The 25,826-nt window shown below is 42.1% G+C and overlaps 1 protein-coding gene across 4 annotated transcripts in view; it reads left to right on the top strand.

Annotated features, from left to right (window-relative positions):
* ANKRD44 (ankyrin repeat domain 44) overlaps positions 1-25,826 on the top strand; it is a 1,456,106-nt gene that overhangs the window by 1,091,407 nt on the left and 338,873 nt on the right. For all 4 annotated transcript variants that reach the window (XM_069615728.1, XM_069615729.1, XM_069615727.1 and 1 more), the window contains one exon: positions 24,740-24,956. In XM_069615728.1, coding sequence (XP_069471829.1) covers positions 24,740-24,956 — 217 coding nt within the window. The remainder of the gene's footprint in view (positions 1-24,739; positions 24,957-25,826) is intronic.

The raw sequence follows: 25,826 nt of genomic DNA, 5'->3' as shown, positions 1-25,826 counted from the left end.
TCATTTATTTTTAATGGCCTCTAACATGACAGCATTGATTTAAGAGTTAATGTTCCCATAGAGACCCACAAAAGATGGCAAAACGCAATTTGGTGCCTGTATTGTGTCTGATTGGTATCGTTATCCTTTGTCTGATGGAGCAATGAGGTAAAACCTGGACCTTGACTCAGGTTGATGTCTCTGAAAAGTGGAGGCGTATTCAGGTAGGAGTCTTCAATTTGAACATCTGAGAGCCCTGCCTCCCAAGCGTACAGGAAGTTGGTGCCAGAGACATGATGGGCCTCCTGCTTGGCGGTTAGAGGCGGCCAAGGGGCCAGAGCTGAAGTAATTGTCCCCCCCACTTAGCAGTATACTATCACGAGCAGCGGGTGTGGGGCCCACTGAACGATAATTTTGGCAGAAAAAAATGCAGTATTTTTGCTGCCTTTTTCCCTTTATCGCTTTGACCAACGGGTGCGGGGGTGGTAGGAATGGAGAGCTTGGAGTGCTCAGAAGGAAATTCCGGTAAGGGCAAATCTCAGGCTTTTTCAAAAGGGGCTATATTGTGTACGGGAGGACCGTTCATGATCTTACTCTGCAGGGCATACAAGAAATACCAGTATGTAAGATTATATGTTCTGACCGGCCAAGTATAGTTACGACCTCTGGGCCTCCCGCTGGCTGACAACCACACCCGGCTAGCGCTTCGCTACCCGCGTCTGTGGAGGTTTTGACACCAGTGGAGTCCCTCCCAATGCAATCCGAGAGGAAACACCAAGCAGCTCAATGTGGGTCCATAAGACGACAGCAGCACTCGTCTAGCACTCTGCACTTCTGCAGAGGTTTTGACACCAGTGTAGTCCCACCCAATGCAATCCATGAAGAAACACCAAACCGCTCACTATGGGTCCGTAAGCAGACAACAGCACTCAGCTAGCAATTCCAGACTTGATTCCTCCAGTCAGGGAGAGAGATTCCTTTTGCCGCACAGGCTTGGACATTTGATGGGAGTGCTACACACATGCAGTCTTCTGCCTTCTGGCAGATACAAGAATCAAACATGCCTATCTCAAAATTGTTCAAATAAAAGGTCCTCCATCTGGACCGTCACATATGTTTTTTGTTTGTTTGTAAGCGGGTTGCATTTTGATGGTATGTACATGAAGTTAAGATTGCTGAAAGTTTACGCAATTAGGTGTATGGTGGTTGAGGTTTCAGTGGTGATCTCATGCTGGTGGAAGTTCAATAGCCATGTTTTTAGCGGTTTTCTGAAGGTCTGGCGGTCTTGTGTGGAGGTGTCTTGCTGATAGTTTGTTTGGTTGAGAGGAAGGAGAGGGAAGATCCTCCATACTGGCACCATTACCAATGAATAGGTGCTGAATCAAAGCACTTTCGATGGTTGGTAGCGCACAGGTTTCGTTTTGAAGGTGTGAGGGACAACAACCCCTTGCTCAATGAGAGGCATTCAAGAAGTGTCGGGAGGAAGGTGCTAGTCAGTGTCGCTTACTTATTGTTATCTAGATGTTGGGGTGGGCATGGTTATCCAGTGATCCTGTTGGGTCGCTAGAGTATCAGTGGAAGTATCAGTATCAAGGAAGTATCAGGAAGTACTTCATGGAGACGGGGCTAACAGGCTGTTGGTGTCAGAGTACGTTATTTCGCCTGTACTGTTTACCTAGTTGGGCATAGGAAAGATGGTCTTTTCCTCTCCAGGCGATCTTGGATTTGAAGAATGTATTTGTTTATATGTGTCAAAATAGTTCCTGCAATTGTGATATTGATGGGTTACCGGCTGCACGTTCTTCGAACTTCTGGATGATTTTGACAACTGCTGACTGGGATTTGATGATTCTATCTCCTGTCTGTAATGGACTCTTTTTATTTTTATTGTTTCCATTCTGTAGAATCAAAGCTGTCAGTGGTAGGCAAATCTGTCTCTATCGAGGTAAATTCTTCACCAAATTGTCTCCAGCCTCTGTATTTTCTTTTTTGATGAGATTAAGTTTGGGAGTAAACCATTTCATGACTCATTTTTTTGTGAGAGTTGAAAGGGCTTTCTAGGCTCTGTGCTGTCAAGGGGGTTGATTATCCAGTTATGGATGTCGTTAAATTGAATGTCATTGCTCATGTCTGCTTTTACTTTGTGTGCTGGGGTTTAGAAGCATTGCGTTTTTCTAGGAGGATGTCCATTTGGATCTCCTTCCGTGGTTTGGTTAACGTTACAGGTGCTTTGGATGATTTTGCAAGCAGTGGTGCTACGCTGAAGATGTTGAATGGGATAGGTAGGTGGCCTTCACAGGGTAAACAGACTGGGAAGGAAGCAGTGGTGAAATTCTCATTGCAGAAGATGTCATCGAATGTATGTCCGACTTTATGGGTAGGCCCTTTAACCAGCTGCTTTAGGTGCAGCAGGCCAAGGGCTGCAGAGAGCGACTGTACCACTGTACTGTCCTGCTTTTCTAGACATAAGTTGAAGTCTGCCCGTATGGTGCAGTGTTTGATGCACACCAAAACCTTAGCGACTGTATCAGCCAGGTTTTCTGTAAATGATGGATTGAAAAAAACGGGTGTCTGTGGATGGGAAGACATTTAGAGTGGGCATGCATCAGGTGGAGCAGATTATGAGGAGTGATTTGCATTCTGGGATGTTGTTAGAATGTGATATTTTCATTTTGATGGTGTCTCTATATACAAGTGCAATTCCTCATCCTCACTTGACAGTTCTGTTGGCAAGGTTGACCTATTAGGTTTTGGTCATGGCTTTATTTACAATAGCTGTGTGCTCCACTGAGAACCAAGTTTCTCTGATGAAGAGCAAGTATATTTTGTCCTCACACAGGAGATCTTATATGTCAGAAGAATCTTTTGTGATAATAGTGGCTGGTGGTGATGAGGATGTAACTGGTTCTGATATTTTCTTTAAGGCTCCTTTGTGTGGAAGAAACAATACCAGGTTGCTTGTTTTTTAGGCTGATCCCCCTCCCCCGAAAATGATGGGGTGTTGCATTCATCAACAGGCTTAGGAGGTTCCTTATAAGGTCAGGTTGGTCTTCCTGATCCAGCAGGGATCAGTGGTAAGGTGCTATTTCTTACTTACTGTTGACCCCTGGAGTGAGATGCTTCTGCTAGGCAGTCTATTTGGCAGTGTAGGTCTGGTGGATGAGGATGAAGTTATTTGAACTTTGAAGTAGCTTTTTTGTTTTTTAATAGTCTTTTGTGTGTGGGGTTGGTGGTTAGCAGTGAGAATTAATTGTGCATTGCCTGCTATTTGATCGGGTACCTTGTGATGATGTTGGGGTTGATGAGACTACCTCTAATGTCTCTTGTTCATGGATCTTAAGCTTTCCTTGCTCTTCCTTTTGCTCGAATCCTGCTGCCTTTCCATCTTCTGTGTACAATGTGGTCTTGCTGCATGGCGTGGCAGTGTAGATACAAGTCTTTTGAAGGGGACACTATTGTGAGGATCCCCAGCTAGGGTCTGTGTGATTATATTATTGGGGGTGTCCTGGTTGGTGGGGCTTGAGCTCAATCTGGGTCACACAAGGACTGAAAAGAGAGCTAATCTGGGGAAACCAAAGTGGGTTGATCTAAGAATGTATCAAATTAATTTGGTGGTTTGTCAGTTGGTCTGGTCTCACAACAGTTTATTTAGTGGGGCAACGAAGTGTAGTGGGACAAAAGAATTGATATAGTGGTGAAACAATAAATGAGGAGTGAACTATTGTTGGGCAACCAAGGATCAGAGTGCATTTGGACAACAGTTCCTCTAGCTGTGCCAACATTAACCTAAAAATGCAGTAAAGTAAACTAGCAGTTAAATGGGTAATCTAGTGCACAAAAAGGACCACAAATCTACTGGGAAACAGTTAATCTAGTATTGCAAAATGACTCCAACAGTGGGATGGTTAATCTAGCAAGGCAGTCAATCCCGGGCAAGTAGTGAAGTGCAGTTAGGCAACCATTATTGGGAACGTCTAAGTTGGAAATGTAGTAGCAAATCTATCTAGCAGTGTTTCAAGGCAGTTCATTTAGCCAAGCAGTAGTTCATCTCTAGCAATCAGGAGTCTAGTACCATTGAGCAATAACTAGTTCAGCTTTGTAAAAATTAAAATGGCAATGCAACAATTAATCTGTGTCAATCAGGGCGGTTAGTACATTTGGGTACTCTGAAGGCATCATTCACTGGACACAGACAATTGAATAAAGTTTGGGCTATAAACTTTTGTTAAAGATAAAGAGGGTAGGAAAAAGGCCTAACTTGCTCTATGCTAAGGTGGGGTTTCCCTGCTTAACTGAAACTAATGATAGTCTCTGTTAGGATGTGCAAAGAAAATGTCTGTCTGTGTTCAAAACCTATACTTACCCTCACATCTAATTGTATACAATATGTAGGGATGTCAGCATCGAAATGAGAATTGTTCAAATAAAAGTTCAGAGCTTCTTCCAGCTCTTGGATGGAAAAGGGGTTTCCCTTCCCCAAGATTCAAGCTAGTTCACGTTACAATAAGAGGGATTCCCTTCCCCAAGCTTTCAAGTCTCTCAATGTTCCAAAACAACACGATTCACAAAAAGAGTGGTTCCCTTCCCCAAGCTTTCAATCTCTCAATGTTCCAAGACAACATGATTCCTGGGGTTACTTCCCAGCTCTTCTGGCTTGGTCGCTTTTCACCAATTTTACCAATATCATAGAGTTCAGTTCCTCAATTTCAGATCATACAAGGTTTCATTTATATTCAATCGCAAGCTTATGGCTGAGTTAAGTGCTTTTTCCTTAGGTGGGTGTACTTGGTCTTGGCACTGTTGTTGGACCACACAGTCCACCCATTACAGGTCACGCAACCGGCACACCTTACTTGCTGCTTCTTCACAGTCACACTGCCAGTATTTCTGCTTCACAGTGGTACGTGACCATTTCTCATTTCACATCCTCCTGATGCTTTACTACTTGTTTGTCCCCATTCACTTGTTGCACTTTCAAACTCTTCTCATGGCTTTTGCCACAGTTTATTCTTCTAGTTACACAGTTCCTTATAGCGTTATGGCGCTCGCCAATGCTTGTTCTCTCAGGTTATTCAGTTCCTTTTTAACAGGGAATTACACCAAACGTGTATTCCAATTAGTATTCAACCACACTTGTTTTCTTTCGGATCGGTATTCAAAAACGTTTCAAATCAGTAACATTGAATAAAGCAACAACAAATACCCAGTTTACTCTCCTGCTGGGAACATGTACCCTGTTCATGGGCGTATTCACAAGTTCAAATATTACTGTTTCCCTGGCTTTCTCTTGGCCTTTTCATGTTCATTTGTTTTACAGTTCGGTATTCCCCAAAAACCTTTCCTTCAGTTTTCTCAGTACCTTCAGGCTATCGTGCATATCAAAAGTATTTAGTTCAAGCTTGTCTGGCCTTCTTATCGCCCAAACGGTCCCTTGCTCACTTGTGAGCGACCCAACCTAGAACAACCACAAGGTCCACACCTCAGCATTGCAGTGTCTTTCAGGCTTCTCTGACTCACCGGGTACGCTGTCTCCAGGCGCTGTTCTCAGCGGCGGCAGGCTTGCTTCGGCTGTCGCTGCTCCTGGCTCGACACGCCTCTTTCAGGATTTCCGCCACCTTGGTACGGAGAGGGAGTCTCTCTGACTCCAGGAGATATGCAGACCAGCTCTGCTACCAGAGACCTTCCGAATACTGCTGCCACAATCTGCTTCCTCTGCAGCGACTCTGGAGCTCGTAGGCACTTCAGGCACACGTCTCCCTGGCTTGACCTCCAACTTCTCCTGCACGTGTTGCACATGCAATCTCATTGGCCTCACCTGAGCGGGCCATTTATACTGCCCCCTTGGCCTTGGATGCAGACAACTTTTATTCACTACATAACAGTCTGTGTACTCGGCATTCCTCTTCCTCCTCCCAGTACCAGAGTTGTTTTTGTGTGTGTATAAGTCAATAAAGAGAGGGCTGTTTTGTCTCTTACTCGTCCCAGTACCCGACTGGTGTGTTTTGGGATATGGTTTACTGGAAAATAGGGAATGGACTGGTAATATCCTATGAAAACTGTGGGAATATCTGACACCTTTTCAAAGGGAAATGGGGGATACCGTGTCTCACCCAATGGTGCCTCTTCCCTACTCCCCGAGTCTCCTCCACCCAGGTTACCCTCCCTCGCATATCCACCTGCAGAGTCTGGATCCGTTAGCGACAGCCTTTCCATGACCACATGGGAGGAGGATATATTGGGGAAAGAAGTGAAGATGCCCTCGGATTCCTCACAGCACGAAAACATTTAATACTGTACTTTGTTCTATCACTGCATAATTAGGGCTAAGCAACAAGAGAGCCCAGATGGGGTGAAAGCCCACCACGGGCTAAGCAACGAGAGACCACACAAGGAGCTGATAACTCACGCCAAGCTGAGCAACAAGATCCCCCACGAGGGGGGTGAGTGAGTGTCCATGCCAGGGTCTGAGGAAAGAGAAACCCCACATGTGAGGGACGGAGAGCGTTCAAGTTCGAGAAAGCGGAGAAAGGCTGAAGAGCCAGGTAGCCCAAGCAGGGTTAAAATACAAACTACCCCTAGCGGGATGAGAGACATTGTCCCCAATGAAGAGCACAGACCCAAAGACATTGGACGATCTTTGAACTTGAACTATGCGAGCTGTCCAGTCAGGCAGATTGGCTGGGAGAAAAGGAACGTTTGGGTAGGGTCCCGGACCGACCTTCAGTGGGAACTGAGCAAGACTGAAAGACATTTGAGTTGCCGCAATAGGCCTAAGGCCTGAAAGTGAACATTGAGAACTCTTTTTGGGTGGAGGGTAAGGAAACCAACCACCACTCACCAAGAAATAGGGGGAAAGTAACTCAGAGGACAGAATGTTTGTGAGACATCCTGGCATGCACTTGTTTATTTTTTCTTTAAAATGTAGGGACTGCATCTAGGGACAGACAAGGTATTATTTTCCTTAGTAAAACCACTTTTTTGAAAAACATGTCCTCTTGTCTGTCTCATATCTCTGACTTACCGCATTATGCAATTGTTTTTTACCCCATGATCACACAGAGGCCTCTTTTAAAAATATGAAGTTAAATATAGTAAAGCTGACTCATTTGAATTTGACTCTGGGCACATATGCCATGCAGTCGGATCAGCTGTAGACCAAGCAGCAGGAAGGCATTGTAAAGGTGTAAATTGTGGAAGAGATGGAGCAGTCAGACTCTGAAATGCCACAGATTTCTACTAGCTCAAAGAAACAGGCCCGAAAATGATCAGCCAGCCACCATCTCCAAAAAGCCAATTACCAAGAATGCTTGTGACAAATCCTATGGTGTCCATATGGCTGAAGGTAATACAAGACTACTGATGATTAAAGAAACAAGGAGCCTGGATCCTGTCAGTGGCCAAAACAACTGGGAGGGATAAAAGGCTGCAGACACATTACAGGTCAAAAGCACACATGAAATAGGCAGCAATGCACCTGCACTTGGCACTGTAAGCAATACACAGAAAAGACTAAAACACATAAACAATCAGCCAAACCACCCTCTGAAGGTATATAACAATTTAACCATGTCACCATAACACAGGGTGCCAAAAAACAAATGTCTGGAGAAGACGGTCCCAGTAATCTGGTTCACAGACAAGGCATTGAAGAAACGGGCCAGAGAAGCCAAAAAAAGGTGAAAATGCACAGAGCTGAAAAAATCTTAGAGAACAGAAGCGACGAAAAACACACAGGGTAATCACTGATACCAAGGAGTAAGTCCCCGAAAGATGCACATCCTCCAAGCTTGGGGAAACAGTCTGAAGTGATAATCTGAACCTTGCTTAATGCAACAACGCAAAACCTGAGGAAGAGGTTTGTTTAAACCTCTTTTTTCAACTCCTTAAAGCATCCCTCTTAGGCAGACAAGTTAGCGAATATGCCCTGGCACAAGGCACACTGCAAAGTACACTCCAGCAATGAGGAGGGCCACAAAGGAGGAGTGGTAGCAGTAAGATGATTATAATGAAGAATACCTTCAGGGTCAGGACAATGTCAACATCTGTAATTTATTACATGACACTAAAAAAGACATAAGTAGAGTAGGAGATTTTCAGCATAAATGATCCGTCTCATGCAGTGGTTTATTCAAACTATACTCTTATGTAGAATTGCAAATGATGAACAATGAATGCCACAAAGAACAAAGCTGCCTACAGAACAAGACAATGTGAAAAATACAAATAAATCTTGAAGGGGATGTGTGCTTGTATAAAACAGATATACAATCCAAAAGTAACGATCTGTTAGGTTATAAACAACATGCATCAGTTTTACAAACATGTTTCTGGCATAACAAATACATTTAGATATTCATCTGGGAGAAAACATGTACAACTTTGTCTTTCTATCTGGTATGCAGTCACAATGAGTCTAAAACAGATAGTAGGGAGACACTATCCCACAATTGGAATCCTTCAAATCTCCAAGTCCTCTAATAGGATCATCCTCATACAATTATTTAACTTTGTTCCTTATTCCATTGTCAGTCCTTTTCGAGTAGTGTGTGAGAAATTATTGAAAACGTGTTGATGTGTGCCACTGCAATAGAAAAAAGGTAATTGTGGGTAAGGTGGATACTAATGCAGGATGCAAAACAAAACAATTAGCAGTATTGTAAAGCAAAAGTGGGAAGTAATAACTTTAAGTTTCTTATATTATGGGATAGCAAACTCTATTGAACTCTCTTCAATAAATATATCCAATACCATGGTGTATTTGGGAGGGCCTGCTAGAATCAACGAGGAGTCGTATCAGTATCTACCTGAGAATGATATCTCTGTCATGGGAATAGATACTCCCCCTTCGAAAGAGCCCTCAAACAAGTTTGAAAGGTTGGGCAAACTTCCATGTGCCAACGAGGTGTGTGTAACACCGTTATCTCGGTTATTGGTATTCAATCAACAAGAAGTGAATCATCAAAAGCTAAACCGAAAGCCACAAAACTAACAGGGGCAAAAGAAGAAATAAGACAATAAACAAAAGTTACCCTCGCAGCAACACGAGCCGATGGCTGTCAGTGCTACTACATCAAAACGTAACAGCAACATGGACACTCGAGTTATCCCGTCTACTGGCCCCAAGAGGGGTAAGAAATCTAAGAAGAAAAATAATGGTAGGAGTGGTGTAATAGGGTCTGGATCAACAGTGTACATAAAAATCAAAGGACTTTAGTGTACAGACAGAAATCCCATATGTACAAATCTCAGAATTGTTTAGAATAATACTGAAAGCAGACCGAGGACTGCTACACAACATATGTCACTTGGTGCTACTATAGACGACTGTGAGGGGTCAGAAACGCGAGACAGTGGCAAATGGAAAGTATTCTCCCAATACGCCATTTTATTAAATAGAAAGAGGTGAGACAAACCGATAACGTAGATGTCACTGAATCCTTTTTCACCTAATCAAAAATCTTTGAATTTGTTTTCTTTGAATTCTTTAGGTAAGTGGGTACATTTAAAAACATAGATGGGAGTGGGGTAAGGGGATAGGATAAGGTAGAGGGAAGACGTGGGGTGTAGGGGTCCCCCCTGAATAATAAAAACAAATTTGAAGGCATTGAAATCACAGACACCCGAGACAAACACCTATCTTTGCCTATCCTAACAAACTAAGACTAAAGGAAAATGACTTAGTGTCCAACAGATATCCAACTCTCACACTAATATACACAACAAAATCATACAAGGTTTGTTTGGCTGTCTTAAATTCCACAAAATAACGTATCAATTCAAACTCAAAAGCTTTAGAAAGTACTCCTTGTGACCACGGTTGGACTCACCGTTCAGGTTCAAGAAAGATCTGTGACATAACAACATTCCATTTAACATATCCCAAAAGGTCTTTTCCATTCAGTATGTCCTTTTACTTGACAAAGGGAATATCGCTCTTCCAACTGCTTGTTCATAAATCAAAAACAGCTGTTATTTTTCCACAGTCTTTTGCTTCGCACAACAAAAGTCTTTTCACCAAAACCCATCATTCAGGACAATTGTTATTTTGTCAATGACGCAAGCAATTGTTAGCAAATCATACTTCTTCAAAAGAAACACTTTAGTCAGGAGAGCTTAAAAATCATAATTCTTCAAAGGAAATACTTCCTGCAATGCAACAGTTCATCAAGTCAAGGTGATGAAGTTAACCCCTCTTTTCCAACACACCTTTTACCACAACCACAGTACCTCAAATCAGCTTATTCTTTCCTGGGATACTCACCTGCCATGATAAAACTCCTACTACTACAATTGTACTCTGTGATAATGCTTGTTCCAACACTCTTCACACCTGGATTCTGAGCGAAGAGGTTTGGACAACAACTGCTTCTCTTTATAGTCTTCTGACCTTTAACAAAGTAGGCTGCACCTCTTCCCAAATTGGTAGTCCATAAAAGGGAAGTCGCTTCCTTGCTTCTTTTATTGCCTTTGGCTGTAGGCAATGCAGGTTACATCCCCCACCCCTTGATCCCTCCTACAAGGAGGGCTTTTCTCATTCAGCCTTTGTTTTATTCTTTGGCAACCTTTTGGCTGCTGGCAATGTAGGTTACAATGGTCTGCCAACTGGTATCCCGTGTTGGTATTACTTTTCTACAGCTTTGGCAATGTGTGTTACAATTGTCCCCTAAGTGGTATCCTGTGTTAGGAGAGTTGCGCCTAGACTGCTTTATTATCTTCTGCGACTTTGGCAATGCGGGTTACAGTTGTCCCCTAATTGATATCCTGTGTTGGGACAGTTGTGCCCAATCTACTTTATTTCATGTGTTCGATATTAAAAATCATTATATTCATGTAGCGGTTTCTTTTGGAGCGCCATGGCGTCTCCTTCTGATAGTGCATGCTGTTGCAGAGCTTTTCGTTTCTTTGACACTCCTGCCGCTCCAATCTAACTGCCACGGTACACGCAGTCCCCCACAGAAGAACTGACAGCTCTGTGTGATCTCCGATGTAGCATCTTTACTGGAACACTTCACAACGTGATGGGAGCTTGTCTCCCACATGGCATAGCTTCCTTCAGAGTCACTTCCCGCTGCATATTCTCTGCACAGCCAAGCTTTCTCTGCTTCCACGGGGTCTCCCACACATAGTCCTGCTGCCGCCTCTAGTGAACAATCAACTTCTCCTTCTCTTTCTCCCTCTAGCTGCACCTGAAACTCATTTATATATTTAAAGTTCCTGCTCAGGTGCTTTCTATCATAAAATGTAGGCCGTTCATTCTGCTTCATCGCCTCGGATGCCCTCTTCCTTGTCCCAGTACCACAAGCATTGTTGGACTTAAAGTCCATAATGTTTTTGTTCTTTTTATGATTAGTTAACTGAGAGTTGTCAAGTTTAGTTCAAGAAAAGAGTTGGTGTTTTAACGTTGTGGTGTGAACATTTACATAATGCGGCATGATGGCAATTAGAAGTTGTGATCTTAACTTCTTGAACCCCGAATGAACCACTTTTAGGCATGTTGATAGGATTTGTGTATGTTGTACTTTGGGTAGTTCTAGAAGAGGGAGCCTTACATTTACAGCATGCCATTAGATATTTAGGTATTGGGGGAATCTCATCCTCAGAGGAGGATGAATACTGCATCCCTCCTGGCAGAGTCACCACTTCCCCTTGACAGCCATCTCCTCCCATGTGATCCTCCCTCATGTTACCACCCCCAGGGTTGGGATAAGATAGCAACTGCCTTCGCCTGGCCAGATGGGAGGAGACTTTAGTGATGACTCAGCAGGATTTATCACACAAGTGACGTCTATAGCAACCAAAGGAAGCAGTAATCTTTACGAGAATACCCTTACAATATTTATTTACAGATAAGAAATCTGGCAGCGATTCATACACTTCTGATAAGCCAATGACTAATTTGTGTATCTTAATGGAGTCTGTTTTTCCCCTGGAAGAAAACGACTTCTTAAATCGAGATAACATTTAAGCTATTTTCCACAAAATTACATCTCTGCATTTGATTATTTCAAGAGACATTGAACAAGTAGAAATGATTATTGACGAGAACAGATTTGGTAGCACTAAATGTACAGTCATGTATCATTAGTGACGTTATAATAGCAGACTCAATTACGGAAGTAGACGAAGTGCAAGGCAAACCCAGCTTTATTATCATCAAAATAAAACAGGGACAACATACAAGCATCACAGTCTTGGAGCTCTTGCTGGTTACATGAAAAACAATGGTTTATATATTTAACATTTGTCATGACTGGCATCATACTGTAATCTTAGTTACCAAAACCTACGGGGATCGGAGATTTGTTAGTGGTGGTGTTTACATATACATGCTATAGGGGTTACATTTCTAATTGGGTAACGCTTTCTCATGGCTCCTCCTGAGACCACCTTGAAAATGATAACAGTAAAAAAAACATCATTTCTGCAATATGCAATTCATAGGTGGTGTACCATTGGAGATTTCCATTGGTTGGCTTCGTACTAACCGACCATAGGGAAGTGACAGGTCATCAAGAGAGAATCCAGACAGGAGTAGGGGGATAGAGGTCCACAGACTGCTTTCCTAGGCCAGGGTAATCTCTTTGTATTTGGCTTTGTGTGGTGTTTCGTGTCTCGGTGTACGTGTAAGAAGTAAGGCAGGTGTCCTATCTATGTTTGTTGCTAATCAATAGACAATTTCTTTCAATTTTGGGTCACTTGTGATGGGGCCGTGTTATGTTTTCTCTTGTCTCGAGTTATTCTTCAGAGTCTTTTGGCTCATAATTGTCCTGCACCCGGTTTACAAAGACTGGTTGTACCCTTAAAAAACTTTCCTGGGAATTGCTATCTCATGCTTTCACTGCAACGTTCTGACCCTCCCTTAATTTGTGGTAACCTTGACTGTGGTTGCCAGCTCCTGCCTGAACTCTGCATGGATCTGTATGTCTGTGGTTTCAGAATTGTGTATTCTTTCGAAGCCTTGAGGCCTTTACCTACCTGGAAAGGCATCCTAGCTTCCATTTTGAAAAAATGGCTGTCAATTACACTTGCGTTTCTAGATTAGTGAGCTGTATACGTGTGTCATTCATGCTGCTTCCAGCGTGTACATTTCTTATGTTAGTATTCCTCATGTTTTATGGATGCTATGTTAATTCTCTTCATGTATAAATGCATGTTGTACCTAGTATGCGTGTTCATCATGTTCAGTGCACATTTGCTTTGTGTCTAATGCATGCATATGTATTGTTGCAATGTTCGTTTTATTACTCTAGCCATCTTACGCTCAGATTGTGTCAAAATCTTGCTGTATCTGCCTGGGACCAGGGCGGTACGTTGTCTTAGTGAGTAACGTTTCTCACCTGTGCAGTGTTGAGCTGCGGGAGGGGCAGAAGCTATGGATGACATATTCATATGCCTCCCAACATAAGGAACCATAATTAGTCCATGTCTTTTGGAATGATGTTTTATCTCCTTTAAGTATGCTTTTAACTAAACTTGCAAATATTGTCACATGTGATTTTAATTCAAACTGCTCGTGGATCATGTGACATACGATACCCCTATGAACTCCCCAGCTGCTTATCAAACCAAACGGAGAGTGAGTGGCACACAATGGCTACACTGCTTTGCAGACTGGAATATGTTTAGATTAAACGGGAACTTCCAAGGAGACCTCTTAGGTAATAATAACGCCTGGCATAGAGGTTGTCTAGAATCCTCCATGTATTATATGTTTGGTTCAAAGGCCCTGTACAGCAGATGATCCCATTTTGTGATCTTGGATGCTTAGACAAGTAACCATAAGATTCTTTGTTCCACCTTACTAATTTAAGTAAGACTGTTAGACAAAGCAGTCTACAAGAGGTAACCATCTCCACGGGGAGAAATTGCGTGATTTGGAACCCTTTTGATATTGATAAATTTAACAAAGAATATCTTCAAGCCGGTCTTCCTTTGAGTGAAAACATGATACTTTCACTCCCCTCTGTTTTCCTACCTTCATTGGCAAGACTATTCAGTCTAACTTAACTGGCACTACCAAAAGAGTAAAATGCCAATATAGTTATAATTGAAATGTCCAGAAAACTAAAAGAGAGGCGAGATCTCAGATTATTGCTGTTCTGAAAAGTAACAACATTTATGATTATATATCTGAATCCATTTGTCTGATCCCTCAAAAATATAAAAAAACAATAAAATTATTATGTAGAAAGGTTGTACCAAATTAATGGATAGCGAATGTTGAATTGCATTATAAATAAATCCGCAGTAATTAATGCAAAATTGTTCACGCCATGGGTACGACCCAATTAGTCATCCAAACTGTGGAATCAGAATGATTAAAATACTATTTTATTTTCCGTGCCCAGAGTGTAGATGTATACGAAGAAGTGTGGTGTCTGAATTTTGATGTGGAGGACAATGTCAGAACCATTAAGAGTGGGCATTCTCGGGCCCCTGGGAGTAGTGACCTTTGTAATAGGGTCTTTAAAAGTAGTTAAATAGCCTCTGTGTCTGTCCATCCCCCAGAAAGCCCTACGATGAACGTGTAACCCCCGACCCCCTGCAGTGGCTAAGGTTGCGGAGCACCCCCGATCCTTTTTTGGTCCCTCATGACCCTGGGTAAGAGAAGAAATCCAGGACTGTAGCGGAGATGGTGTAGAGTGGCCTCTGTGGGCAGTCCTAGAGTGCTGGTGAGCCAAGAGGAGAGCGGGGCAGGATAAAACCAAGCACAATGAAGGACCTAGCAGTGGACCAGGCGGAGGACTCCATGCTCACAAAGAGAGACATAGCAGCCATTCTGCAGGAAATCAGAGACATGCGGGCGGACATTGGCCATAGACTTGACCAGATTAATCTAAGAGTGGACAACATGGAAGATCGGCTGCAAGGCCTAAAGACCAACCAATCATCAGTCGATATATTAGAAGCACAGATCCACACCAGATTGACTGCTCTGGAGAAGGATGAGGAAAGAGCCCTACAAATGGACCATTTCAAGAACAGGGAAAGGAGAAACAAACTTTGGTTTTTCAGCCACCCGGAGGCGGAGGGGGGATGGAGAGGGACATATGCCGAGCTGTCGAGGACGTGATCCGGCTCCTGTTTGGAAATGAAGCAACCACTGACCCCACTATTAACAGGGCGCACGCACAGGGCTGGTGGTCCTCGCTCTATACTGGTCCGCTTCCACTATTATGCCGAAAAGGTGAAAATCTTGGAGGAAGCCAAGAAAACCTCTACTATCACATATAACAAGGCAACAATTACGATTTTCCACACCTTTCTGCATTCACTCTGCCCAGACAGAGGATGTGTGGCCCCTTGACACAATGTCTAGGTGAGAAGGGGAATCAATATAAAATGTAACTTCTGGAGTAGAGTCACAGGTTTTAAATCAGAAAAAATATACTGTTTTTTTTTTAACAAATGGCTTGATGGCAAACACTTAATTGATCTATGGGTGGAAGCCACTCTCGAACACGCAAAGAAAGGTCATGAGACCCTAAAGGCACAAGAACAGTTCTCTGAGCATTTTCCTTTTGCAGTGGCTCAACATCATTTGGAAAGAATTTCAGATGAAACGTGCCAATTTACACATGCCTGAAACATTCCATGGTCACAGACTCAAGGCGTTTACCAAACCTTCTAGTAGGGATAATATAGACCACATCATAGGGTATATGGCATCAGTGACTACAATATTGCCTTCCCAACCATGCAACCTCAGTAGGAGGCTGCACCCAAAGCATCAGCCATACAAAGAAGGAAATTACATTGGACAGATGGATCATAGATACAGCAGAACATGGATATTATGTGGAGTTTCAAGAATAGTCTTACAACAGAGCACCAAGATACTGCTGCACCAAACTAGAACACCCAAAACTTCTGCACTACTAGAAAAGGGGCCACAGAAGAAGTTCCACTTTCAGAAAGGAATTTGGGAATATACTCTACTTGGTTCTCAGTCCAAAAAAGGAGGGCCGAATGAGACGCTGCCTAGACTCATTCTGAAAACAAGTTCATCAAACCTCAATGCTTCAAGATGACATGACCTTGCAGGAGCTCATGCCTCTACTAGCAAAAGTGGATGAAATCGTGACCTTGGTCATGAAAGATGCATACTTTCATATGTCCACATTCTAGGGTAATCACAAGTACCTTCAATTCAAGATAGGCCAAACCATTACTAGTTCAAAGTTCTTTCTTTTGGCAAAACATCTGCGTATCATGTATTTCTAAAAAGTTGTTTCTGCGGTAGCAACACATTTGTGCAGACTGAGCATACATTGTTTACCCATATCCAGGGGTCGAAATTCAGATTTCATGAGCAGGAGCTAAAACTGGCGCTGGGGTACCAGGCACCACCTAGTAGACAGGATCTACCCTAGAGAACCAGGAGCTGGTACATAATGTGCTGCAAATCTAACTTTTATGGGAGATGCACATTTTAACTTTTGTCCAGTATATACAATCTATGGTGCTTTATATGCTTCTTTATACAAATTCCCTAATACAGAATATTAATGTCACATATGTATATTTCTATGGCACCAGTTGGCCCCTGGAGCCAAAAACAGCGCCTGGTAGCTGTTGGTTTCAAACTAACCAGGCTCTCCATGGATAGAAGCGGGAGCTAAATAGCTCTCAGCAATTTCAAACCCTGCATATCTAGATGGCTGGCTAAACAATGCTTCCAAAACTCGCAAGCAACTATTACTCTACTTTATCAATTGGATTTATATTTAACCCAAAGAAAATAAAAGATAGAACCGGCACAGGTAAAGATATTTCTCTGAGCACAGCTAAATACAAGGAAGGCACTAGCCTTCCCTTTTCAACAAAAGAGTACAAGCATTTCAAACGCTTATGTCCCTTTATTAGCTGGGAACGTCCCTGTGAGAACAGTAATGAATAGATAAACAAGATGTCTTCATGTATGTACGAAGTCTACATCAATCTGATGTGCCGATACAGCCTGAGAGAATGCGAATGAATGAATTAAGTAAGGTCCGGTGAGTGGTTCTTCCAATGTGGCATGAATAATTGACAAGTGGATCCCGTACGCAAAAGATGCGACAGCAACACTGATGGGATCATTGTAAAAGATGAAAGTAAAGTCGTGACTTTGTTAACATGAAACGTGGCACAGTTAAGAGGATTATGCCATGTAACTAAGGACAACATTGAACTATCTGTGAGGGGTCAGTAAAGCCAAGTGGACACCTGCTTGTAGTTTTCTAGGTATTTTACATTTAATTTTAAACATAAAAATGCAAAGAAAACCTAACTAAACCTACTCTACCAGGGGCTTCCCTATCTAGTCTAGAGTCGACTGGACAATCTCCTAGCATACACAAAACTGGCCCTCACACTAAACAGCACAGTCAAAGCAAAGCATAAAGATTACCAAATAACAAGCATCTTAGATGACTTCTACTTGTCCTGGGTAGATCTCGGTCCTCCAGGAAAGGCCAAAGACAATTTCTCCCAAAGAAAAGTACAGTCTTAAATCAGTTCTTGAAAAGTTCCAAAGAAACAAAAGTTCACCCAAACAAAAATCCACTGGTAACAATTCCTTCTGCGTTGTTGAAACAGTTCTCGTCCCAATCTCCAAAAAGAAAACGGCACCAATGTTAATCCTGGATAACCTCCTTCCAGGATAGAATTGACAAAGTTCAAAACAAAAGGACCACTTATGCTTCAAAAATTGTCCTTCTTGTAACCTCTGCAATGTGTTGGGTAGAACTTGTCAGGATGCTTCTTCTAAGGGGGTTGATTTCTCATTGACAACTCCCTTCTGCAAATGATACTCTGAGAGCGCCTCCTTTGCTTCACAGTCTACTACTACTTCAACTACATTAAATATAAAGTGTTCTGACAATATTATAAACAACCACAGTCTTATAGATTCTGCTGCAAATTGAAACTTTAAGAATGTATCGGTGCAACATTGAACAGACTCTTCGGCCTCTAGAGGTAGGCAATGCACTCTTCTTTCCTATGCCATAAGAAAGGGGCAGCCTCTTTGCCTCTGCTGTCTGTCTTACAGCTACCACTAGAATCTGTCTTGGCTTCTAGACTGCTTCTCTCTCTCTCAGCTTTAACAGTCTCAGCTTCACAGATGGTTAATCTGTTCTTTAGCTCCATTGCCCAGCTTTATGTACAACTTCTTGTTTTCAGTAGTAACCCCAGTGCTGTATTGCCACACTTCCAGCCCTGCATAACCTTGTCACCCTTGTATCAGAGGACACTGGATTTATAACAGCGAAGTGCAGGAACTGTTTTCGGCTGGACATTATCCCAAACAATAAGTGGATAGGGCGAATTGCCATCCAAAGCTAACCCATTGGGGACCACCGTGCAGTGCCTGTACTTTTTAACTGCAGCAAGTTATTTATAAGGTCCCTCCCCTCGTGAAGTGCGGGAAGTGTTTTCGGTTTTTGCGGGTGTGTGGAGTCAACTGTTTGGGCAGCATCAGTCATCCAGGGCCTGCCTCGGAGGAGGCAGCCCACTTGCTCCTGACCATCTAGCCGTGCAAGGAGACTGCAGCTGGATTACCTTCACCGCCCGCGCAGTAAGTGTTGGCATAAATATTAATTTCCTGTGTTGTTAGCCAGATTGTCTACGCCGGCTGTAACTAAAAGATGAAGCTGAATAACCAGCGGAAATTTACTTCGAGATCGCTTGCCCACAAAGGAGGAAAACGAGTGTGCAGCCCCAACATGGTTGGCACTGCTCTCTCTCCCAAATCAAAAAAGGACAAATTGCCAAATCCATGACATGAGCTTCTATTGATCCACCAGAGGGAGGAGAACACCTAACAGAAGAAATTGCAAATCCAGCATTTGGAAATATTGATAACAATCAATCGCTCCTAAACATATGTCGAAGTCTTCATCACGAATCGTTAGGAGGGGGCCTTCCCCAGAAGGTGGATGATACTGACTTTGGGAATATCATTGGAACACACCTTTTGGTAAGCCTGAACTTGGAAAGGTTGCTCTCCTCAACTGACTTTTCAGAATCGACTAGTGAGGATGGGAGTATTCTGTTATCCAAGGCAATAAAGTATGCCAAGGGGGAAAAGAGTGATGCCCCTTGCACACAGTCGGTGAAAGACTGTATGACTAAGATAGATGCCCTCCATCTATTGTGTAAAAAGATGGTGGAAGAACAAAGAGACATGAAATCTATGCTTGCAAGGCTGGCCGACCATTTTCTGGTGGTGCATCATCAGACTATAGTGACTATGCCCACTCAAACACAGGGCCATGCACTAGAATTGGTGCCTGACATTCCCATTCCCCATCTGGACCCCCTTGTTAGGATTAACAACATGCAGGAGCGTCCCCTCTCAGAGATTCCAGTGATGAACTCCCCACAGAAGGGGTTGGTTTTGCCCCTTAGGGAGGGGAGGGCAACATCTGATACCTCACAGATTGCCCCAGATATTATGAGAAGGGGTTGTAGGTCATATGGTCGAAAACAAAAGGATCGAATGCCTTTTAATCGACAGTAAAATGATCGAAAAAAAGGGTCGATTATTTTTTATTTTTTTTAATTTATTTTGTTATGGGGGTGGGGGGGATTCAGCCACCAGCCCCCTGTTTTCTTTATTAAAAAAACATTTTTCTACCTACTCAAACTAAAAAATATATAAATAAATAAATAAAATCGACCTTTTTTTTCCGACCATTTGACTGTCGATCAAATGGTCATTCGATCCTTTGTTTTTGAACATTTGACTGGACACCACGAGAAGGACAGCAAGAAAGAGCAGACACACTTTGAGTAAGTATCTAGGATCAAAGGGGATCAAAGGAGCTACACCTCCAGTATGCTAATAAAGGGAGAAGCCGAGATAGGACTGGCCGGTTGGGAACCGCCAACAAGGGTACCGAGGTCATTCAGGCACGGGGGGGCACTACAAGGGAGGTTTACCTAAACGGCCCTCTGAATGACTGGATTCAGCATGAGGGCGCTCCTACTCAAGCCAAGGTTGTGGCCCCAGAGCATGCAATGGACTTGCAGGAGTCTGGAAGGGGACGGTCTGAGAGGTCAGATTGCGGTCCCCAGAAGGGACAAGCAATGTCCTATGCGGAAGACCGTACTTATGCCATTACTGCACGAGAAGTTACCCCTCCCAATGGAAAAACCATTGTAACATTGAATCAAAAGCCACAATTACCTGTGGGGAGGTGGGTGATACTTTCCGAACTGTATCCAGCGCTTGATAGCCCCTTCCTGAATAGTACCAATCTGATGATCCTGTGGTCATTTATCCCTAAACTGATGGATCTCAGTTCAACTGATATGACATGTATTGAGCTACCAGCGGTAGGTGAACACTACAACTGGGCCCTTATTGAGTTTGTATTGCCGGCACTGGTAGCACTTCTGTGCTCTTCCACTATAGAGTTGCATGCTTTGCGATTTGAACTTAGTTTGCAGGAAGATGGAGGCCAAACAGGAGACATTAATAGGGCAACAGGAAGGCATGCCGAATTTGCTGCAAGCGACAAGAGACAGCCTTAGATCAAAGGTCTGTCGTCCTAATTGGAGGGACACTATATCAGGAACTAGGGTCCATTGGCTCACGCAGACACTAAAAATTGACAGTTATTGAATCACCACGAAATAACCTTTTAAATTGTTTGTTGGAATACCAGAAGGCACAGTGCCTTTTTAAAGTATAACACTGGCTCTGCTTTAATTAAACCAGTTATTTATTTTTATTACAAGAGACTTGGTTGACCTCTCTACTTCAACTGAATTGTTTTCATATCATTAGCCGCACAGCTACCCAATCAGTAAGAGGTAGACCCAAGGGTGGTATGGCAATAGGAGCTGGATGCCATATTGATCTGAAACCCTTCCCATATGATGTGGACAGCCAGCATATATTACCAGCAATCGTACACTTCCCAGGTATCTTAAAACAGCTGATTCTGATTCTAAATGTGAATATGCCAGTGCTGGGCTCTCCAATGAACGGTGCGTTTTTAAGGCCATTGATTATATCATAATGCCATGGGAGGATATGCGACCGAAAGCAATGTTGCTGATTGCAGGGGATTTTAATTCCCCTCAGCCTCAGGAATTTGTTAACATCAGGAATATTATTAAGGGTCTGATGAAGGAGGATGGAATAAAAGGAGAATATTCGTCCCAGTGCATGAAATGGGGGAGCCTTATCCAAACAAATGATTTGATCTGTCTAAATGCGAAAGATATTAGTGGTTTAAGATATCCGTTTACTTGGACTAATCATATATCATCCTCTTGTATTGGCTATGTCTTGTTGGATCGGCAGCTTGGGAACCACTGTGGGGCACTGACTATCGGATTTAACCCGCTGAGCGACCATGCGACCCTTAAGTGGGTCATTACGCTACCAAAGCTTTATACCCTATCTCATCTTGGCATTAATCCCTTGGTTAATATTTTTCTGAATCGCCTCACCTGGTTGGATAGTAGCATCAGTAAACTCTCTCACTTCTGTGCTATAAGGGAATTTGTTGTGGATAGCGCAAAAGTGGAGGAGGTCTATATTATAAGCCTGCTATGGTGTCGCTTAACGTAATATCCCGGAGTGGTTATACTGCGACTAAGCATGCTTTTGATTAATTAGCTATCTTAATTATTGTGAAACCCCTTAATAGAGCACCAGTACCCGACGGGCTGACTAATGTGGTGATACGTGCTAACCCGGAGTTGTGGGCCTGGATGCTCTATAGTCTATACTATGTTTGTGGACGTTTGGAGGTCAGGCTGTATCCCCCCAGTTGGTGGACTTCCATTCTGGTAGCTATATTTAAAAAGGGAGTAAAGAATGACCCTGCTAATTATCGGCTTCTAGCAATGCTGGACAGCAGCTCCAAAATAGTTGCCTCCATATTGCTTAAAAAATGTAACCAGTGGGTGGAAGCTAACCAAATATTGCATACATTTCAAACTGGCTTCCGAAAACAACATTCAACCTCTCACAATATTAGTGCATTGTTAAGTTTGATATCGGCTGCAGTTACTGAGGGCAAGCCCCTCTATATATGTTATATTGATTTCTCTAAGGCATTTGATACTGTCAATCAGGCACTTCTTTGGCTAAACTGATGAAGTGGAAATTTGATCCGCATTTACTATACTTCATCCAGTTACTATACTCTGACACAACGGTTAGAGTTTGTGTAAATCGTGAGGGGTTATTGACGGATTGTATATCTGCCAAGAATGGGCTAAAACAGGGATGTGGACTCGCCCCCACTTTGTATAACCTATATACCTCTGACATGGCACAGGCAGTGGGCAGGGTGAGAAATGTTCCACCGGCTATCGGGGGCGAACACATTCCCTGGCTTAGCTATGCAGATGACACCATTCTTTTAGACCAGAACCCCATAAGCCTACAGCACTCCATTACGGCACTTATGGAATATGCCGGTCAAAAATACTTGATCATTAACATTGACAAAACTAAGATCATGCCATGCTGAACAGGGCTAGATTATAAAGCTAATCCAAGAAAATATACATGGAGACTTGACTCAACTTAGATCGAGGCAGTTAATATCTACCTCTACCTCTACCTTGGCTTACCTATCAAAGTCACTGCTAACAGAAGATATTACCGTGACTTTTTCTGTCCCACGATTTTGAGTAAATGGCTTCTGTTATGAAAGGTCATTAACAGCAAAGGAGGGGAATGTGTGGAAGTAGGATCACAGTGTACCACTCATTGATTAATCCCGGGATTTTATATGGTGCAGTATTTCTGGATGAAGGTTAAAAACACATGGCTAGAAGTGATTGAAGGGAAAATCTTGAAATCTATATTAGCTGTCCCTCATTCTGTGCCGGTGGAAGCACTCAGAGTGGAACTAGGAGTGTTCTCGCTTAGATCCCTATGGCTGATCGCCAGATGTAAATTATGGCATACTATAATGTTAGCAGGGGCGTATACTCTCCTATCCCTGATCGCCAAAATGCCCTTGTCTGCAAAAAATACCTTCATGGCAAGACTTAATGGTACTGTTGAGGGACACTTAGTTGCGATTGATTTGCCTATGGACGATCTGATGTATGAACCACATAAAAAGAAAAACTGCACTATGGGATGTTGATAAAGGATTGTCCAGTTTACATTTGAAAAAGATGCATAAGACTTATGCAAGACAGTTTTTCCCCGAATCTCCCATGCTCATGTCTGCCAAAGCCCATTAATATTCAACTAAGGTGCTTTATTACCTATCTACGATTTGATATCCTTCCCATTAATGAGTATCTGGGTAGATGGAGAACGACCTTTAAGGCAGATAAGTTATGTAGCATGTGTAAGGAATTGAAACCACGCGACATGTACTCACTTGTTGTCCCAAGCGCAGGAGGTTGTATTATAAAGGCTATGCACTGAAGGGCAATCAAGATATTTTTGTGTGTTCAGATCAGTGGTGGAGTAAAATGTATGGGGCCAGATCCACGGTTTTTACAGCAGGTTCCTTCTATATATGGAAAGAGAGGCTGAGACAGATTTAATTAATTTTACTGTATTGATTTAGAGATTGCTGGCTGATATAGTTATTTTAAAAGTAGAACTGTATGGTAGGTTTTAATGAATGAAAAATGTGCATGTAAATATTTAGATTAATTGTAAGTATGTATATTTATGTATGTGTGTATAAATTGCTATTAGTGTTGCAGAAGGTTGATTTTCAACGATTGCAAAATCAAATTAAAAAATAAATAAATAACAGCTTCACCAACTTCGAAACATCAGTGTTTAGGGCTGGTTTCACCTTAAAAAGGATCTGTCTACTGGCTTGAGTAATGCTTGTTCTTGTAACTTTACCAATGTCTACAATTACAAAGGATTTGTTCTGAATGTTAAAAGTGTCAGGTTTCACAAGAGAAACGAAATTAGGTACACGCGGCCACTCTTCGATAATAAATTTCAACTTAAAAACTTGTGTTCCCTTTTATTTATAGAGAGTTCTGCTTCAACATGAATCGGGAGTCACAATTACTTACATACAACCTTTCTTTGATGTAAGCATTTCTTGTAACAATTCAGGAAAGTCAGCTGCTACCTCTCGAGTGATTACCGTTAACGTTCTCCCTCTCAATAGGAGACGCGCAACCACTCCGTTAGTGGTTTTATTCCAACAATGGAAATTAAAAGGCTTTCCTTCTATGTAAGCACGTTAACTTGTGCTAAACACACGCAGGTTCAATTCCTTTCTTGTAAAGACTTCCCACACCAACAAACAACTTTTACTCGCTCCCACTTCTATGCAAGTTTTAATTTAGCTGGTTACAGTTACTGGCAAGGGGTTTCTTGTGAATTGGAGTACGGAACTTTACTCACCGGCTACAAAGTCACAATTTTATCTAATAGTAACTGGAGAGACAAAGAATCCTTGAGAATTGCACATATGTCCTTTTTGTAAAGATCCAAAACTTGAAACATCTATTTATTGTTTCTATAGCACTTAAACACATGTGGATGAAGTATTTTGATACATTTGTTTTTAATAGAGACATGTTGAAGTCAGGCTTTTTTGGGAACGTTTAATAAGTGAAAAAAACACTAATTGCTATTGTGGAATTTTGTGAAGAGATTGGTATTATAGAAACTGTAAACTTATTGATTAATGGATAGAGAATGTTTTTCTGTAAACCAATAGAAAATAAATTAATATTGAAAGTATCTTTGAAGCACATAAAGTTTGGGTAGTCATGCCATATGTCCAATAAAATATTGTTTCTTTGTTCCTGTTAGATAATGACCGGTCATGAGGAATGTGTTCAAATGTTGCTGGAACAGGAGGCCTCCATACTGTGCCAGGACTCAAGGGGAAGAACCCCTTTGCACTATGCAGCCGCTCAAGGTCACGCCACGTGGCTGGGCGAGTTGTTACAAATAGCACTTTCAGAGGGTGACTGCAGCTTCAGAGATAATCGTGGTTACACCCCAATGCACTGGGCCTGCTATAATGGTAAGATGCATACAATACTACACAACATTTCCTTCTATTTGTTGCAATTGCACACATTTGCCTTATAATACATATTTGCTGATGTAGCAGGATTTGCTTGAATGGCGAGTTTCTTTTCTTTATCTGTTATTATGGTTAAACCTGTTAACACAATTACAACCTATAACAAAACACATATAAAAAAATCAGAGCATATGCCCATATAAATACATATTAAATCCAAAAGTACAGTCATTAAAAACAGTTAAGACAACCATAAAAAAGAAAAAAAAATCATAAAAACATTATTCTGTAATAATGTTAAAACACACATACAATACCCAATCAAGATTACCCACATACCATTTGCTTGATACATTCCAAAATGTCCAACCACATATGGTACATTGTAGAATTCAATATCGTACAGTTCCCTTAATACAGTTAACTCAACATTTGATCACTTTGATCATTTTACAGTTTGTAGCTTAGATTGAGATACGACTTTTTATGAATCTCCTTCAATTTCACACATTTTGTCAAAAGATGCCTAGGAGTTTCAATCTCATAGTTGCAAAGGCTACACACTTGTTGGAAATAAGGTGCATTTTGCCATGCTCCGACTCTAGAAAAGGTAGGTAGTAACTCCAATCGTAGGGACATTATAAAACATCTTACTTTCACATGGTAATCGTTTATTAATTGCAGAGAGTCTCAACAGGAAGTTTCACATAGTCTACATATTTCTTATATTTCCCAATAAGTAACATTACCATTTCTATCCCAAATGTTAGCCTTTTTTTAAATTTGCATTTCCATTATTGTCACATGCGTTTAATCTCCGTAGGAGAATCATATTTCATCAAAGAATGAAAATACATAATTTCTCCA

The sequence above is a fragment of the Ambystoma mexicanum genome, chromosome 9, assembly GCF_040938575.1.
Source record: "Ambystoma mexicanum isolate Mex_15411 chromosome 9, UKY_AmexF1_1, whole genome shotgun sequence".
Lineage (NCBI taxonomy): Eukaryota > Metazoa > Chordata > Amphibia > Caudata > Ambystomatidae > Ambystoma > Ambystoma mexicanum.
The sequence above is the reverse complement of the archived record's forward strand: the minus strand, read 5'-3'. Positions and strand labels throughout refer to the sequence as shown.